This window comes from Macrobrachium nipponense, chromosome 43 (assembly GCF_015104395.2).
Source record: "Macrobrachium nipponense isolate FS-2020 chromosome 43, ASM1510439v2, whole genome shotgun sequence".
Lineage (NCBI taxonomy): Eukaryota > Metazoa > Arthropoda > Malacostraca > Decapoda > Palaemonidae > Macrobrachium > Macrobrachium nipponense.
The window spans coordinates 37,166,885-37,187,378 of record NC_061104.1 but is presented as its reverse complement, the minus strand read 5'-3'; the positions used below and the strand labels follow the sequence as shown (position 1 = coordinate 37,187,378).

General features: G+C 38.9%; 1 protein-coding gene across 17 annotated transcripts in view; it reads right to left on the bottom strand.

Moving 5' to 3' along the window:
- LOC135213655 (cubilin-like) overlaps positions 1-20,494 on the bottom strand; it is a 244,559-nt gene that overhangs the window by 30,252 nt on the left and 193,813 nt on the right. For 15 of the 17 annotated variants that reach the window (XM_064247703.1, XM_064247701.1, XM_064247699.1 and 12 more), the window contains 4 exons: positions 15,411-15,437; positions 10,603-10,814; positions 8,929-9,136; positions 6,795-7,006 (listed from right to left, as the gene is read on the bottom strand). In XM_064247703.1, coding sequence (XP_064103773.1) covers positions 6,795-7,006; positions 8,929-9,136; positions 10,603-10,814; positions 15,411-15,437 — 659 coding nt within the window. The remainder of the gene's footprint in view (positions 1-6,794; positions 7,007-8,928; positions 9,137-10,602; positions 10,815-15,410; positions 15,438-20,494) is intronic. The other 2 variants (XM_064247710.1, XM_064247713.1) reach the window with 1 other exon arrangement.

Here is a 20,494-nt window from a genome sequence, read left to right as displayed (position 1 = left end):
CTGACGTTGTAAACACCCAACCGATCAGTTTAAAGTCGTTTACAAACATCTTTAACTCCTATTCTGCATTGCTGGTTTAGATTTCTATTTCAATGCAATATATCTCAAGTCGCTGAACTGTGCAGACATAGTGTCTGAAAACTTGTGTGAGCTGTTAGCGTTGTTTTCTACTGAATAACAAATCTGTGAAGCAGGATAGCCGCTTCAAACGATGAGTGTGCGTGTGTGTGTGAAGACTGAAAGAGAGAGTTTTACTTTTCACGTGTTTCCCAGAACCATCTCATTTTAATAGAGCAGTAAGTTCCAAACCAGTGAACTGCCGAGGTAACATAGAAAGCGAGGCGACTTCAGAAATAGCATTATCTGCTTGGATTCGTTGTTATTCTTGATCTTAGAATATTGAACCATTATGATACGACAGCGCTTAATAAAAACGTCGAGAATAAAATAAATCCTAAACATATATTACAAAGACTTTCCTCCCCGGCAATGGAATGTTACGATCCAAAAGATATATGATATAAAACTAGTATTGGAGATGGCCTATCAGTCGAAAGAAAAAGAGGCAGGTAAGTCATGAGCTGACAAAAGGAATTATAATTATCATGAAGCAACCCTCAAGACTTCACTTGTTATAGTATTAGTGACAATGATATACTCAAACGTATGCAAAACAAATATTAAAAGTAAGGGAATTTTAGCATCAGAACTGGCCGACCCAGGAAAAAATTTGTAACCACATCATTCCTTCACACAATGTGTTCTGATAGGTCCCTAGTATTACCCCCCCCCCAAAAAAAAAGCCCTCTAATGTCTAGGGCCACTAGCAAACTTTTTAGAGGGGTCAAAACCCCCGAAATCAAAGTTTTTTTTACATTTTCGCGTTATACAATGCATTGTATCAAAACCATTATTATACACGAAATTAAAGTAGATGAAATCCCCCTTCTAATTATATATAATGATGTATACTTTGTGGCATTACTGTGACACCTATGATTCGACAAATGTTCATGTCAAAACCCAGAAAATTAATTTCATTTCGAATTTTGTCTTTCAACCTTTTTAATAGTCATTTTCTAAAAGCAGACTATGAATATATAACATTGTCTCTATAAACTGTCTGTATAATGGTGTATAATGATGTATATTTTACTAAGTCTGTGAAGGTGGCACTGCGCGGTTTTGAAAATGTTCCCAAAGAAGTTCCATAAGTGGCTACTTTCACGATTTCTGAGAATTCGCTATGGTCAAAATAACTGTCATCTTATTCATAGAAATTGTTATGGAACTTCATTGGGAGCATGTTCAAACCGTGCAGTAGTACCACCTTCACAAATTGCGTAAAATATACATTATTATACACCATTATGCAGACAATTTATAGAGACAATCTTATATGTTAATGGTGCGGCGAAGCTATTTTTAGAAAATGCCTATTACAAGTTGAGAGACAAAATTCTGAAAAAATTCATTTTCAGGATTTTAACATCAACCTCTGTCGAATCTTAGGTTCTATACTCATGCCACAAAGTATACATCATTAAATATCATTAGAGTTTCTTGTCCCCTAAAAATTTTGCTAGGGGATCCGGACGTTAGGGATTTTAAATTTTGGTTGGTAACACTAGGGACCTACCTATCAGAACACATTGGTGAGGGAATTATTTGGTTATAAATCTTTTCCCGGATCGACCCTTAGAATCCCTTCCTAAATGTAGATAAATGAGTAAGGGACACAATCATGACTTCCATCGAGATGTACATGAAACGGTGAAGATACGAAGGTGCATTTCTAAGCCGAACATGAAGAAAAGACAAAATGAAAGAGAAAAAAAAGAGCGAAAGCATATCAGAAATAATTATGATGCAATCGCCATGTTACTTGATTATTGTACATTTATATTTTTGTATATTCATTGGCTTTTATGTTTAACGTATGTGAATTTTTTTGCCCAGCTAATGAGCTTTATTGCTGGTTCATTCGAATTTTTGCATCTTTTGAATAATAATAATAATAATAATAATAATAATAATAATAATAATAATAATAATAATAATAATACAATGCGCAACTGGAATACAATACTTACAAGCTCTGGAATAAGACTAGCAGAGGTTAATATCAGGAGAGGGATCTTCCAGGGCGACTCACTGTCCCCACTACTCTTCGTAGTAGCCATGATTCCCATGACAAAAGTACTACAGAAGATGGATGCCGGGTACCAACTCAAAAAAAGAGGCAACAAAATCAACCATCTGATGTTCATGGACGACATCAAGCTGTATGGTAAGAGCATCAAGGAAATAGATACCCTAATCCAGACTGTAAGGATTGTATCTGGGGACATCAGGATGGAGTTTGGAATAGAAAATGCGCCTTAGTCAACATACAAAAAGGCAAAGTAACGAGAACTGAAGGGATAAAGCTACCAGATGGGAGCAACATCAAACACATAGATGAGACAGGATACAAATACCTGGGAATAATGGAAGGAGGAGATATAAAACACCAAGAGATGAAGGACACGATCAGGAAAGAATATATGCAGAGACTCAAGGCGATACTCAAGTCAAAACTCAACGCCGGAAATATGATAAAAGCCATAAACACATGGGCAGTGCCAGTAATCAGATACAGCGCAGGAATAGTGGAATGGACGAAGGCAGAACTCCGTAGCATAGATCAGAAAACCAGGAAACATATGACAATACACAAAGCACTACACCCAAGAGCAAATACGGACAGACTATACATAACACGAAAGGAAGGAGGGAGAGGACTACTAAGTATAGAGGACTGCGTCAACATCGAAAACAGAGCACTGGGGCAATATCTGAAAACCAGTGAAGACGAGTGGCTAAAGAGTGCATGGGAAGAAGGACTAATAAAAGTAGACGAAGACCCAGAAATATACAGAGACAGGAGAAAGACAGAAAGAACAGAGGACTGGCACAACAAACCAATGCACGGACAATACATGAGACAGACTAAAGAACTAGCCAGCGATGACACCTGGCAATGGCTACAGAGGGGAGAGCTAAAGAAGGAAACTGAAGGAATGATAACAGCGGCCCTAAGAACCAGATATGTTCAAAGTACGATAGACGGAAATAACATCTCTCCCATATGTAGGAAGTGCAATACGAAAAATGAAACCATAAACCACATAGCAAGTGAATGCCCGGCACTTGCACAGAACCAGTACAAAAAGAGGCATGATTCAGTGGCAAAAGCCCTCCACTGGAGCCTGTGCAAGAAACATCAGCTACCTTGCAGTAATAAGTGGTACGAGCACCAACCTGAAGGAGTGATAGAAAACGATCAGGCAAAGATCCTCTGGGACTATGGTATCAGAACAGATAGGGTGATACGTGCAAACAGACCAGACGTGACGTTGATTGACAAAGTCAAGAAGAAAGTATCACTCATTGATGTCGCAATACCATGGGACACCAGAGTTGAAGAGAAAGAGAGGGAAAAAATGGATAAGTATCAAGATCTGAAAATAGAAATAAGAAGGATATGGGCTATGCCAGTGGAAATCGTACCCATAATCATAGGAGCACTAGGCACGATCCCAAGATCCCTGAAAAGGAATCTAGAAAAACTAGAGGCTGAAGTAGCTCCAGGACTCATGCAGAAGAGTGTGATCCTAGAAACGGCACACATAGTAAGAAAAGTGATGGACTCCTAAGGAGGCAGGATGCAACCCGGAACCCCACACTATAAATACCACCCAGTCGAATTGGAGGACTGTGATAGAGCAAAAAAAAAAAAAAAAAAAAAAAAAAAAAAAAAAAAAAAATAATAATAATAATAATAATAATAACTGAAAAACACGAGATTTGCGGAATGTTTTCAGGCTGTCATCTGGTGACTACTTTTGTACTATAAGATGTAATATTAAGCTGTTCGCTTCCTGCCTGTTTCTCGTGCACAGAGCCTAACATGGGGAGTATGACCAACACACGTAATGCAAAGCAGCGTTTCTAAATTTTTTGTAAGATTATAAACGTGCCACTGCGCCGCCATGGCTCAGCTGCTCTCCCGAAAGGGATTTTTTTTCCGAGACGTTCGACGACAGTTCCGTTGGGCCATGGGACGCGGAAGAAACAGGTAGGTCTGTCCTTTGTTTGTTTGTTAAAAAGGTGTTTTGACGTTGCATGGAACCAGTGGTTATTCAGCAACGGGACCAACGGCTTGACGTGACTTCCGAACCACGTCGAGAATGAACTTCTATCACCAGAAATACACATCTCTCACCCCTCAGTGGAATGACCGAGAATCGAACTCGCGGCCACCGAGGTGACAGGCAAAGACCATACCAACCACACCAATGAGACGCCCAGGTCTGTCCTTTGAATTGTGAGACAGTCATCATCACTTGAACGATTTCCGTGTAGAACCACACCATCTGAGGCTCAATTCTCATCTAACATATCTTTTCATGAATCATGATAATAAAAAAAATGATAAGAACACTATGGAAAGCATAACTATTTGCACATGATGCACCGCTGACTAACTTACACACTGCCCTCCGACAGACTGAAAATTCTTTACCAGTTTTCTTCTTTGAACACAGCACAATGGAGGAGTTGCGTGGCTAATCACTATGAATAGATAGACTAACACTTCTAACGCCTCATGAAAAAATGTTACATTCAGTGACTTTTGCCCAAAATCCAGGAGCCTTTATTCGGCCGTTTTCAAATTCTCGCGCGCGGCAACTTATTCCATCTAGGATATCCGAGCAAGAGCTTATGGTGTCTCCTTTAAACAGTTATTTTTCCTTAGTGAAAGTGACAGAAATTCAAGAAATAAGTAAAAAGGAAAAACAAATTCAGGTATGCTCAGGGTACATTCTCAAATAACATGATTTTCTATTGCATTTGTTGCCGAAAAGATTTCTAAAATACCAACAATACGCCTTTGAGTGTTAACATCTAAACAATGTCCCCTTAGACCGATATTTGTTATTTTTCGAGAAAAGTATATTGTTTGCAATTATACGCTGGCACATCTCCAAGAGGTCAATCTTCCACTTTTATTTATAATAATTTTAGCAACAAGTAATTTTTTTTTCTCTAGATACCATTCCTTTCAGGAACCTCAAATGGTCTTCATATACGTATGTCTGAATGCGCATCTGAAAAGTAATCACCTATTTACAAAAGTCTACAGTTTGGTTTCTATGAAGTTCGCGGTGTCTCCGATGTTCTTTTTTTATCATCTCTGACAATACAGAGAACTTCCCGGGTTCTGGTCACCGAATTCGAAAGGTCGCTCTCGACTTTGGTGGTACTTTCGCCGTGTTACTTATGAGGTTCTAGTTCTCCTCGAACAGCCAGATGGGAATTGTGGGAGCATTTATCAATTTCTTTCTCACTTATTAATATGACTAAATTTTAACTAATATATTACATAGTGTAATTGATGTAGGTCGCTTACGGTTATGGTCGTGGCTGCAGACAATGTTTTACTTGCATATAGGTTTAACCACAAAAATGAAGCTTGCTGCTTGTGCAGATGATAATACTCTCATTGAATCAATTGGATATCATACTTTTAGACATACACTTGCTGGGTCTCCTCAAAGATTTGACTTAAATTATTGCCTGGTGGATATCATGAATGTCTATAGGTTTGGGACACTGAACCACACCCAGCCACACATCACCTACAAAAATAGCTCTTGATCTACGATCTACATGTAACCCAATTAAAATCCCTTGTGACATTATTAACGGCTATCAACTGCATTTTTTTCGAGAATCCCATCCTGTCTGTCTCTCCTTGAATGGCGAAAAATATTGGTTTACTGAGAAAGCCTTTCGATCAAGATCTGAGGAGACGTGCTTATCCTTCCTGTCTTTTATGCTTCGGCTGTCATGGCTTGAAAACTGTTCCCGGTTTGGTCCTCTTCAGTCGACTGGTGTCTCAATTTTTGGATGGAATCTTATGAAGCTCTAGTACTTTTTTCTTTTTCAACTTCAAAATTTAGTTTTTAATCTCTGGCGCAACCATTTGATGAGTTCATTGTGTATGCTCTACAAAAAATGTTCACAATTCTGATCATCTTTTGCAACTAAATCCTCCAGAAGTAGGGCAGCCGCCGGGCCAAATTAGATAAGCAGTTCATTCCCAAAGTCTTGCCTCTTCGTTTGTGAGTTTAGGGGCCACGCAACATCATCTTCTTCTTCTTCTGTGTTTCTCTCCAGTTGCGGGCGCCGAAGCACAGAACCGTCAGAACGTCGGGAGGTCAGATTGGGGGCAGATGCTTTCTCGCTGAAAAGACATTTCACATAAGCTTCATTTCGTCATTTAAATGTTTCCTCTTGTTTGTTTTCTTTGTAACTTCCTTTCAAACTCCGTTTGTTCGCTCTGTAATCTGATGAGCAAATCCGTCATGACTGATATTGTTCGATTTGTCCTAATCTACTAAGACACCTTTCCTGGATCTTTCAGTATGACGCTTATGATGATTTTCAACTCCACATCAAGTTCGGAGTTTTTAGAATGAATGGAATTGTATTGTTCTGGCAGTTGCAAATGATTCAGAATTCATTTCATTCTTATTTTCATTCATCTCTTCAGTGTTAACTCCAGTAATGCTGCCACGAATCACTTTCCAGCAAAAAAGCGAAGAGGAGAGTATTCCGCGTCTCATTGCAGGGCTTTGTAACGATCACTGGGGAACAATGTTCTCTGGGGAAAATATATGAAAAAAAATATCAAGAAATAACGTCTGTGCTCATGAACTGTCTCAGTCAACATTCATTTGGCTTACCTAGTTTAACGTAACTTTCAGAAAAATTGAAAATCCCCATAAAGCCTCTATTTTGTGAGTCTGCTGTTCTATCTATGGTGGTGAAGGTGAGGAGCAGAGTGCTGCCCGTGCTGAAGATGACCAGGTTCCGCTGCTGTCCGCAGTACGTCCCGATGAGAGGAGATGATATGTGGTCAGGTCCGTCGAACATCTTCGCTTGGTCGAACGGACAGCTGCAAAGAGGACAACACCATCATTCACTGTCATGATATGCACTTTTCCACAAGTTACTCATTCTGCAAATAGTAACAATAACTGTAAAAACAGACGATTACAATACTGAGATAAAAAAAAAAGACAAATGCAAAGGTTTTAAGAAAGATTCGGCGTCATTTTATAAGGTTAGGCATTTCACCCTTTCATTTGCCTAGCCTCTGACCCATAAAAAAATGACAAGAAATAAAATCACTGCAAGACTGACGGATTTTGGAAATGTACTCCACTTGCATTTCGGAACCACGAAAAACCTGTCTCCTGCAAGATCTAGAGCAGAGGTTCTCGACCTTTTTTGGCCCCTGCACTCTTTCACCCAGAATGTCATTCCCCGCCCCCCAGCCCCTTTCCAAAATTGTCTGCCTCAAAAGGTGTAATCCAAATAATATGCAACAAAATACTAACATAACCACTCAAGCTAGAGAGAAAGGCCAGTGTGACCTCTCAGTAGTGCGGACCAATGCACAATGCGTTTTGTTTGCGCCTGGAGCCAGTTTGAGCCTGCCAATCTGTGGTCACAATTTCACCCCACCCCCAACTCTGAAACTCTGAAATTCTCTCCTGGTTGAGGACGTGGGTCTAGAGAGCAAACGCATCAGGTAGATTTTGGTTTCATTGGACTACGAAAGAGGCTTTTGCTTACTTGGGAGGAAGCCTACAAACTACTTTGTTGTAGTTGCTGTTATTGTCGTTGTTCTTGTTGTGGGAGTAGGAAAGCCCAATGGAAAAGCCTAAAAAGGTCTGAAAAGGGTGTTTCGTATTGAGTTAAAGATACAGGAATTTTAGGATAGGATATTTATGATTTAGTTAGTAGAAAGAAAATGTAAGAAATAAATAATGTGCATGTTAAACAGTACAGGAAAATAATTTTAGTTTTCGTTAGTGAAACAAGGCTTTATTGTACCGCAGATTTTAGCACGTTTTAATCTATTTGGCGTACTGAATTTAGGCTATGTTTCTGTTCGATTATTTTGTGTTTCCACTTATAACTGAGAATATATGACTGTATTTAATGTGTCCATTTTATTTGATCTTTGTTGGTAGGATGAGTAGTACTAAGTATGAGTACTAATTACGAAGACCCCTTCACATTATATTAGGAAAATATTGTTGACAACTTATGCATGAAGCTGGAAGTCGCATCACGCCTTGTTGTCCTAAATAAGGACAACGTTTTGCTGCTTCCGCTTTTTCCATGTTCAAACCTGTAAATCGTTCATTAAGGAAAACATAATTTAAATTAATAGTAAATCAAGCTATATTTATATACATATATATAGCTATATATATTGAATTTTTATCACTCTTGCGTGACATGTTATATCTAAACATTAAACTACAAACGTCGATAGTATCTCATTCCGCTACTTCGGGGATATCACCGAAGGGGAATTATATATGATAAACACACAGGCACACATCTTAACCCCTGGACTATTCATATGAGCATTTGTAGTTGGCAGTGTTTGTTTCTTAATTTATCAACACTCATATAAACCTTGAAAAGTGAATGTTGAGGCTTCAGTTGGTATTTCAGGCATTCACTTGGTAGGAAGGAGTAATAGTGAATCAATACATATTCCTTTAAGGGGATGAGAGGGAAAGAGACACCCACTCCATCTAGCCTTAACATTTTAAGATTTATTTTCCTTCTTATATTAAAAAAACCCCAGATGATGATCATCTTTCGATATTTGAATTATTGGGATGAGATCAAAGGTCAGGATATCACTACAAAACTACTGGAATATTAAATCTGTGAAGTAGCTTTATTCATTGAAGCTTTGAACTTTCTGCTACAGGATGCGTCAATAACTTTGGACTTTTGACATCTCTGACAATATCAATGGAAGCGAAAAGCAAAGGAATGATAAGCGCTTACTGTGATCCACCGTAGAAGAGATCGAAGTCCCTAAACTCGAGGCGAATTCTCTGGCCTTTTCTCCCGATGAACTTGTAGTAGCAGCTGATGTTCTTCGGGTAGATGCCCGGGTAGGTCGGGGTCATGAACTGCCCGTTCTTTTTGAAGTCCGAGTGGATGACGAATTCGCAGAGGGTGTCCGGCACCGGATCCCCCACGATGTATTTTGCTGCGGAGGAAGACGTCGACGGTGAGAGCCACAGTTATTATTCTCTTACTCTCTCTCCTTTCGGATTCTACCGCTTTCAGTGAGAAGCCAATTCAAAAATATGAGGTAGAGGATGAGGTTACTGAGACTTTTAGTGATGGTTCTAACATTATTCAGCGAATTCCAACAAAAATTGACAGCTACAACGCCATTTTTGGATACAAAACAAAATCATTGGCTGGCCAATATAGGACTGCGAGTTTTTGCTATATAAAAAAAAAAGACATTAAATGATTATTTTGTTTTCCTAGCACGTCAACTCCACAGAAAAACGATCAGCTTTCACTGCCACATTCGTAGGGATTTCACTTTCACATGCTTCCTGCGCAGTCAGGACCTGCTTTACTTTCCCAATACCCTGGCGACTCCTCCAATCCACTACTTTAGTCTTGATCTCTTTCTCCCTCCTAACAATTCCGAATTGTACCCAATATCACCAACCCGTTGTCATCCGTTCTTTTCATATGAACAAAACATCGTTAAACACTCTGAGCCACAATGCTGCTTATGTTAATCTTTTGGCCACTTCTCTGTGTTACCGTATTTATTGTCACTTATAGTCTAAGCAAACAATTGACTTCAACAGCTTCCATCTTTTTTCTTTCATTCATGCTCAGTATCTATACTCCACTTCTATAAAGGAGTTGGCTTAACAGTCTCTTCATAGATTCACACCTTGGCATCCATAGGCGAGCCAAGAGTCGTCCTAAGCTTTGTCAAACACCCAGCTTCACCTGTTCTATTCCTCAACTCTTCTTTCGCCATTACATTGACTGCCAGTTACTTATTCGATTCAAGCGCGTCCATCCTTCCATCATTTATCTTAACATTTATATTTACTCTTAACTTTCTCATCTTTCACCAGTTCTTGTAGTTTTCATCACTATCCCAGTCAGCCACCCTACACTCCAGTCATGACTCATTTTCTTATTCTGTGTGGCACTTTCATCTGCTGCCCTTTTTCTGACTTCTCATGGCACTCCAACTATAACAACATTGAAAAGCCATGACACACCAAGTCTCAAGACCCACTTTTACATCAACCCAGTCGCTCATCAATCTACATACGTTGACACACACCTTGCTTCCTTCAAAAAACTTTTGATTGGTTTAAGCAACTTACCTTTCATATCACACTTCCTGGAAGCCGTCAACATTACATTCTCTCTCTGTGCTTTCAAGCTTTCCCAAAAAACTCCTTATCTAAACCTACACTGTTCTTCCCCAAACTGTCATTTTGCCATATCACATTTTCTTCTTCAAAAATCTTACCGTAGCTACACTTTGCCCGGTTTATCAAGGCTTTTGATCAAGAATGCTATAGAACACCAAGGTAGCTTCTGAAATGAATCATACACAATGTATGTCAAATGAATTTCTTGGCAAGATAGACGCAGTTCCAAAGACAGTTCTGCCACAATACTTACAACCATTGATGAATTCGTAGGAGGCCAGGAAGAGGTCGCTGGTCGTGTTGACCAAGTCTGTGTAGAAACTGATAATGATGGTGCTGTAGAGGGAGATCCTCAGGCGAGGACCGATGGGACCGCAATATCGGCCTCCGAAGGGCGTGTTCAGGAGGTCCACGTTCTTGGGGTCTTTGATCTCGGTATACATGTCGAGGTACTCGTGGCTACATCTGTTGTGAATCATAACGAGAGAGAGAGAGAGAGAGAGAGCGGTGAAGAAGAGGAATTGGAGGTGGTGGGGAGAGTGTCAGAGCTCTGGGCTCTGAATGATGATTAAAATGAGGTTCTAGCTTTCCTGCAACACACTGAGGTTTCTCTCTCTTGAATGAATCTACTAAAGTAGTTCTCACTCCCTCTGATTTGACAAAATGACTGACATGACATTAGGTACTGATGGAAGAACTCATTCAAGGTCGGGAGTGAAGAAACTACTAAATTATTTCCTCAATGACTCAAGAAGTTCAAAATAAGTGAATTCAGGTCTTGAAGATTCAACCGATCTATTGAGAGACCAATTTCTGCAAGCCAAAAATCGCTTGGTTAGCAATGGAACTTTTGCAAACAAATTTATGAAAGAAACTGAATGAAATACTCTCGTTGCAGAGGAATGACATGACATTTATTTATAAGTGTTTGCAGAACCAAGGAAGATTACATCATCATAGATCACAATGAATGAATGAATGAATGAACAAATAATAAAAAGGATGCCTTTGAATACGTGAGGATCATCCTCCGGATTCCAAAAGGAAGTAGGAGTCAATGCAAAAGTCACGAAGCCAAGTACACGAGTCTCAAGTAACTGGCCTTTTCCGTCTGCTCATTGCATACTGAACTCTCTAGAATACCCCTTCATGCAATCACTCATTCTCTAATCGGTGCATGCCTCACTGCAATTCTACATTCTGATCGGAATCTATTACACATCAGAGGAATCTCTGCCACGGCAACGAAGGGTTCCTCTCGCGGGCTCTTCGCAATCTCTGGTGGTCTACTAAGTTTCGTTGCGGTTGTAATTTACGATGCTTGTTGGAACAATGGCACTTCGAAATGTTAAGGACTCTAGTTCGTTATAGCGCGTGGAAAGCAGGCAGCTCATCTTGAACTCAATCATCAATCATATAGGCTATTTTCTTCTTTCTGCCCCAATTGATCTAAAGCTACGAATACATCAGCGAATGAATGAAACGGGCAACGGACGAAGTTTTGAAGTCAGCATTTCTGAAATTTAATATCTTCCGCGAACAAACAAAGTCATATTAATGGAACTGAAAGCTACTGGGACAACGGCACCGGAATTTTCACATGTTTACAACGCAGACTTCCAGCTCTTTCCATTGACGTCAGTTGAGCGGTTGTGGCAGAGCTGTGTTATTACACGATGTAAGACGACCATCGAAGAATGCGTGAAAACGTTTGACATTTCTGAGAACGGTTTTGTTGTTGTTGGTCTCAGACTCTGAGGCTCCGACTCTTCTAGATACTGGACAAATGAGCAGACTTGACAAAAGCTACTGATGGCATCTCATCAAGAGCTAGACATGCACTCCTAAGGCTTCATCATAAACCCGTTTCATGCATTATGCGATTTAGCGATTAAGTAGAAAGTTATTGTTATTCAACTGTTGAGGGTATTTATATGGTGGGTCAAAACGCTGCTACTTACACATGTTGGTCATCAGCATCAAGGGAGAACACTTGACACTTAGTTACTTCCTAACGAATTCTTTTCGTTTTGTAGACACAGAAATCCTTATTACCAAACTATATTAGGAAAAGAAGCAACACAAAATCCAAATTATATCTACGAAAAAGAACAAAATAAGATATGGTATATAAAAAAACGAATGGAAACTCAGTGATACCACTTAGTAGAAGAATTCAATGGTGTCCTGTGTCATATTTTGCGGTGGAGTGAAAGATCATTGCGCTAAAGACTGTGGAGAATCCGTGTTAGAGATGTTGGTAAAGAACAAGTTCTATGCAGACTGAGACATTCTTTAAAGAAGGGCATCTGAGGAATTTACTGGCACCAACCAACCAAAGTTTCCCTTCGGAAGGAATGCGCAGCAGAAGTTGGACAATTCTCTTTACGAATCGGTTGTCGTTGCGACGATTCTATTCAGTGGGGAGGGAACAGACACACAACGGCTTTGGGACAGGATGGAGAGGTCAAAGGGCATCACATCATCTACGAAACTAATTCCAAGTGTTTACAAATAACACGGAATGGATACAAGTACAATGTAACAAAAAATAAATAAAAAAGTAAGTGTACTATAACACAGGGACAGTAGTTGTACATAGACTAGTAAGTACTGCGAGGTCTCAGATGTTGTCACAGGTAGAAGAAGAAGAAGAAGAAGAAGAAGAGAAGAAGAAGAAGAAGAAGAGGGAAGTGTCTGCTCTAGGAAGTTCAAAGCAATTTAGATCACAGGTTCGACATTGCATGGAAGCGGCAAGAAGGCTCCGAGGGGAATGGAATGCAAGAGTGAACAGTATTTGCATGTTTTTGCTTTTATGAGATGGAGATGAGTGTTACGGCTATTGCTATGTTTGCTTGACTACCGCCAAGAGGCAGATCTTAGCTGAGCTAAATAAGATGCACAAGAGAGGAAGTAACTGCACGGATACCAGTCCCAATGCACACACTAACACACAACGAAGGAAGGAAGGCAAGAGAATAGGTTTCAATAACCGTTTTCTCTTCTTCAGCGAATGAATGAATCATGAATCAGGCCGTTAAGAATGCCTGTGACAACTCCTGAATGGAATCTCTCTCTGGGGCTATTCAAACGAATTCTGATTCCTCCCTTTGGCATTTTAGTGATTTATTATAGAGGATGCTGCGATGTATTTATGTGAATGAGGGACAGACTGGCCATGATGGAATGGAAGCGAAAAGAAACTTAGGCGATAAAAGACCTCACGAGGTTCACTGTTCCTCGAAAGAGCAGCTCGTCACGAATTAAGTCTTCAAAAATAAAACAAGCTCGGAACAACTTTAAAAGAGCTGCCAAACATCTGCAAATATTGAATATGACGACGAGCTTACAAGTAGTGGTTGTCTTTCTATGTTTATATGAAAAGTAACACAAATTATACTCGAACTCATTTTAACGGCTATTACAATCCTTCTGCAATGTATATGATTTGCAAATACAGTAACTAATTGCTCATTGAAAATTAAAATTCAATCGTGTTGCCAGTGTTTGGCGTTGAAATTCATTGACGGACGCTACATTTAAGACTGATGCTTGGCTCCTTCAAAACAAATGATAACAATTAACAGTTATCCAGTTCAAGCATATTATGAAAAAAAAAATAGATAAAACTAATTTATAAACATGAGATTTAGGGCACTTACAAAAGTCAAGTCAGCTTATAATTTGTGCTAGAAATAAAGACTAAAGAACTGAGAACGGGAGGAACATGAAGCCGAGCTGAATCTCGGATTCACCACAGAGCGCAACGATAATCATGAGGGTCCGAAACGCACCAAGGCCAACGATGCCGTTTTTTCTTCACAACATTTGCTTTTAGCAGTGTTACCATAAGCAGTTCTTATGATTTTTAAAAGCTATTTATGATTTAATGGTTAGTTAGAATACGGAAAATGTCACTAGCTCACCATAAAGTATTTTTGACGAAGAAAAATAAAGGATTTCAATAAAATTCATTTGTATAATTAAGCAGGATATGTTTTATAACCTTATTTTCATAAAATAAAAAAACATAAAAAGGCAAAGTGAAGAATTTTATTCCTCAGCGCCGTGGCCTGCGGTCGGAAAAGCCACGGAGGGTTACCAGATGTCACCACAGTAGTAGACGAAATTCCCAAAAACGGCAACCCTGACCAAGGAACGATCGTCCTCCCTATGAACAGCATAAACTTGTCAATTCCAGAAAACAAAATTACATTACCCAATTACCAAAGGAATCATCCAAAAGTATTTTTTTTTTTTGTGATCGCTGAGACTTACTTTTACAGCTTGCCTGAAAGACGGCTAAGAAAAGAATGACAATGAAGACTCGAGAATCAATAATGATGAGCATTGCTGTTCGTCTAGTAATGCTACAGATTCAATTCTTTAAAATAAATAAATAAATAAATATAAAAATAGGAATATGAAGAAAAATCTGGCAAGGAGACATCGCTCATGTTATCAGATTTTGGTTCAGACAAAAAAAGGAGAGAAGAAAAATAAAAGGCTTGCATAAGATTCCGTGGCGTTGGTTTTACTATTTGTTTCTAAATTGCAGCTCAGTTTGTTAATACCTGTTCATAAACAGCAGCTCAGTTTATCAATCATTGTTTTTAAGTTACAGCTCAGTGGTGAACCCAGTGTTCAGCTAGACCAAAGTGTCCCGCATCGTGTGACTTCGAACAGAAAAGAGAAGAACTAAATGATGCGTCGTAGATATCCTCAGACGTAAGAGGGCGAGTATGGAAATGCATGACTGGAATATTTAATTATGTCTGTACAGAATGATTCATAAAATGTTCGAAACCAAAGAAAAGAAATGAAAGAAACGAAGGAAAGAACCAGCTCGGTTAATGGGAATGCAAGATTAGCTAATCATCCGATTGGAATTAGAATGCACGCAGTACATCAGTATATTTAGACAGAAAGAGAATGCACGTATTAATAACAATATATATAGTAGTAATAATAGTAAATGATAAATGGAAATGCACGCAGTATATATAAATATATATATAAATTATATATACTTAAATAAGGGAAGAAGACATCACTACTCACGCCGGTGTCACTCCAATGGTTGATCCGCTATTGAAAGGGACAAAGACGATGAAGAAATACATAAGGTTGAAAACAAACAGGATGGAGATTATATAATCCTTCTCACATTATGGGAAAGGTATCCTATCCTTCTTTTCTTTGGCATTTGGCATGTTTCAATAATATCATTTCCCCTAAGATATCCTATGGTTCTTTGGCATTTGGGAAGTTTCAATACTACTATTTCCCCTAAGGCATCCTACGGTTTTTTTGGCATTTGGGATATTTCAACAATATAACTTCCCCTAGGGTATCCTACGGTTCTTTTGCATTTGGGATGTTTCAAAATACTCTTTCCCCTAAAGTATCCTACGGTTCTTTTGCATTTGGGTGCTCCAATGATATCAATCTCCCAACACTAAAGTCGCCTACCAATGAGAGAGCTTCCGAGAAAGTGATGGTCAATGGCCGCCGTCAGGTGGCAGTAAAGAAACGCACTTTGCATCAGCCTGACCGATGATTATTTATCGGTTCGCTCGTCAGATTCGTCATCAAACTGGTCTTACTTTAATTCAGGTTTGGGAAGAGTTCGCTATCATTATAAGAAATGAGAACGGATTTTTTGCATTTCTTCTGTAAATGGCTCTCTCAAAGTCATTCTTCTTCTAATTGTCATATGTCAGTTCACATCAGTATACTTTCAATAGTCAGATTTGAATACTGAAGTTGAAATGTTAATAAGTAACTTCTAAGATGGGTCACATCTCCGAGGTCAAAGACAGACAAAAGAAGTGGTAGGATTTCTCTCACAAACTCTAGAAGCATTCTGACCCGCAAAACCCTCCAGACTTTCGTCATTGTGAGTTACATCAACTCGGTCTCAAATTTCGGAGTTCAGAGGTGAAATTTGTAAGGCTGATGTCTGGATTAAAAACACCTTTTTCCATGATAATTCCCTCCATTGTAAACTTAGTATCTAGTAAAACAGTTCCTGAAATTTGATTAAACCTATTAACAGGAGATTAATATTTTAGTTATACAGAAATAAAATAGATAAATACATCTTGCATAGCTTTAGTATTTATGGACACTTGCATATTTTCTTTTATTTAGATTGCTTTCTGAGAAAAAAGAAAAAAAAAACAATGCTGGAAAAAATTTAAAAATACAACAACTGAGTTAGAAGTTCGAAAATAAATGTCAACACGTACTGAATGATGACAGTACTTTGTGGCTAGGGGTCCAGAAACAGAAGTCACACTTCACTGACTTCGCTGTACAAATCCCTGTGTGTATTTATTTATGTACGCATTTATACATCCGTATAATATGCGTGTGTATTTTACGAAAGAAAATTCAAGAAAATGATTTCGGTTCCCACCATATGAAAAATCAAAGCAAACAGAAAAATGACAGAAAAATTGCACAAGGCATACCTTTCGCGCGACTGCTCGGCAGGATATACTGTTATGTGTTTTTTTTTCCTCCAAAAATATACCAAATATTATTGCGCACGCGCGCGCCCACTGGTGCATAGATATAGACAAATTAAAGCGTTAGCGTATATATACAGTGTATGCATGTGTATATATGAATGTATATATACACACGTATATATATATTATGGATACCTTCCTCATATAAGTAAAGATATTGTAGGGAAGTCCGTATCTACATACAACCTTAAAGTGGAAATTTATGATAATATATAAAAAAGGAGAAACAAGTTACCTGCAAAGGATCACATTGCTCATTAATTTATGCTTAAAAATTACGGCTTTCTGAATTCATGTTTATGAAATGACACATTCCCTGTCTTCTAGATTTCTTCCATTTCAGAAATAAAACATATATATATACTATATATATATATATATATATATATATATATATATAGTATATAGTTGAATACTAATTTTGCACCTAACATTTTTAATACTTTGAAATATCTGACAAAAGATGGCCCATTGGTAGCATATTCACTGTACCTAGGGATGACTTACTCTTATACGAATTTCATAAGTAATTACACATTAGTACATCAACCCTAACTGGAATATAAGCCCATGCCATTTAGGGCTTGTCCCCAGGGTACAGTCACTATGCTTTCGGCCTAATGACCTGATTCGAGTCAGCGCCTTGTACAGATGGTACACGAGAGACAATGGGTGTGTTCATTATGTAGTGTAATGAAGTCCTGATCCAAACACGCACACAAAGGTTTCTCGTCTCGATTCCAGACCTGGATGTCATTGGTGAATAAGCACGTTAAGTGTGATAAACCTAAGTAAGCAGTGAAAAAAAACCCATATGACTGCAATAATTGACTAGATGATAGACACAAGAAACCAGGTAATTTGATTGAGGTCATCTTGGTGATAGCTCTGAATTTGAGAGGCCACCCAGGGCATTCTTTTGATGCTGTATGGCTGATAATTTCTTCAGCAACAGCTTGACCTGGTCCATTAAAACACCAGAACAGCTATTCCCCCTGAAGTGAACATGTATAGATATATTGGTGGCAAAAACTGCAAAGCACAATTCAGCTCATCTCAATGCCCACCCTCCAGACGAGCTAAGCCCCCAGTTTTATATGGGAAGAAGAAATCCTGCTGTCCCTTCGGCACAGTCATGCTGCGGGATGTACTTGTTGTTTTTTTCAGGGCTTGTAAGTTATTGTGCACTGAGACCTGCTTATCCCACCACAGATGATATGGGGTTTTGTGATGTGGATTGCTGTACAAGCAATGTTGCACCTTGCAACCCATAATTAGCTTTGCTAGTAGATGTCACTATTAACCCTGTAAGAATTACACAGATGTAATTACCATAAAACCAGTTGCTACTTTTCAAATTGTTAACTCTGAAAATGAATTCCTCTGATGTGGCAAGTCAACCATGGTGAACTTCAAAGCTGTTTTCAATTGGATCTCATGCTTCCTAACCAACCCAATACTTCATTTTTGAATACTGAATTAATCAAGAAATTCACACAAGAAGAAAGATCCCTGCAAGACAATGACAAGTTTAAATTGGCACTTTGTGACATCTTACCTAAGAAGCAGATTATGAGAATACTATTCCAAGAGATGATTCCACAGATATACTGCTACACTCTTGTTATCTGAGCCAGAATAAATTAGGAATTTGACTCCAGTATACAATGGACCAAGGTGGCCACTACCACCAGAAATTCCAATTGGCCAACAAAAGTGCCAAGTTGAGATAGAACAATTTCATCGAACAATTTCAGCTCTAGTTGAAGTTGGACAACAAGTCGAATGAACAGCTCTGATATGATGCTCCTTCCACCATGAGTGTGATAAAGATGCCTCAGTATCATGTGAACCCAAAGAAGTCTTCATGGCCATGGAAAGAGTTCTATACTGGAATGGTACAAAGTGCCAATAAATATGTGGCGACTCCTTTAAGCTGGACGATCAACAGGGAAAAGCGTTAGGTACCTTTAATAGTAGGATATCAGAAGAATCAAGAAATCATCATCCTATAAAAGTAAGGATTCTGTGGTCTTTAGAATTATTTCCCAAAATCTATATACTTAGAAATTCCAGAATTTTTGAAAGCAGGAGGGGCTTGAAGGCATAACCTACAAGAAAGTTAAATCTCATATGTAATCACTGGTTGGACACCATGCTGTACGAAAAAGCTTAAAAAATCTTGGGTGAGCTCATTAGATTAGAGCAATTCCTTTCCCTGTTGAAGCCTGATGTCACCTACCACAATAAGGCTAAAGAGAGCAGAATGTAAAACTACCTGGCGTGCTTACTCACTAGTAAGACCTCATTCCGAGTGTTCTCAGCAATTGAAAATTTCACGCCAATCTGACTGACATGACTGTCTCATCCTCATTAACCAGTGAAAATCCGAGACACCTCAAGACCCAAAGGTATCTTGTCTGTTCCCAAGAAGTTAAAGCATGGCTCTGAGAGCCACTACATGTGACAACACCAACATACATTTTAGAACAAAAATAAACCAATCTTTTTTCAGGCTGGGATGTGCCCTGAGCAAGTGCTAGACTCGACAGAAGGCAAATGGCACACCATGACTGAAAGTTATCCCAGGGATGAATTCAGCTTCCAGTAAAAGGAGCAAGAGGATCATTCATCTTTTCACCTCAAAAAAAGGGGAAAAAAATCATTCTTTGCTGGCAATACTACGTCTACGCACATTACAATCTTCTATGACTTGGGAGGTGAGCAATCATTCCTCACTTAAAAAAAGGAAAAAATCATTCTTTGCTGGCAATACTACGTCTACGCACATTACAATCTTCTATGACTTGAGAGGTGAGCAATCATTCCTGCATAAAGGAATCATACCCTTTGAAGAATCATTGGATATTTAAGACACCTTGCTGATAACATACATTAGGGAAACTAATGAGTTGCCCCCCAATCATAAGGTAAGCATGCCTACTTTTGACCTTGTAAGCAATGAATGATGTACATGTGATGCTTGTTGCCCTGCCAGTGCTAATCACCTAAGAAAAGAAGGCAATATCCCAACCTATGCCACCATCTGCTCCAGCATCACATGGATAAAGAATGAAGTCACAGAGTCACCTGATCCAATGGTGAGCCTCTTTACTAAATTTCTTCAAGGCTGATACCATAAGAACTGTTTTTAGTGGGGAAGTTCTTAAAAAGGAAAATTGACAAAATCTGTAACTTAACTGGATAATCTAGCAAGAAACTTTGGATGCGCTTGAGAATGTTAACCTTCGTAACCCAATATGGACAATGATGTTCTGATGTATGTACAAGAGGGGCTTCTAAATTAACTACCAATGCAAAGTGGATGGCAGAGCATCAGATGTTAATACCAATGAAATATAGTTAATACCAATTAATGAATCATGAAGGAATGCGCTTCCACGCTTAGAGCCTGAGAAGTAGTGTCCTTGAATTTTGGGGGCTGAATCCCCATATGATTCTGTCTGATCACTGATGAAGTTGTCACACAGGTCAAATGGCTTGTCCACTGGTTGTGGAGCTGCTTTTGTTTTCATTGCTGATCTTGCAAGATCCTGCCAGACAAAGAAAAGAGGATGCTTGTTAAACAGTTCTGTGACACAGCCATCA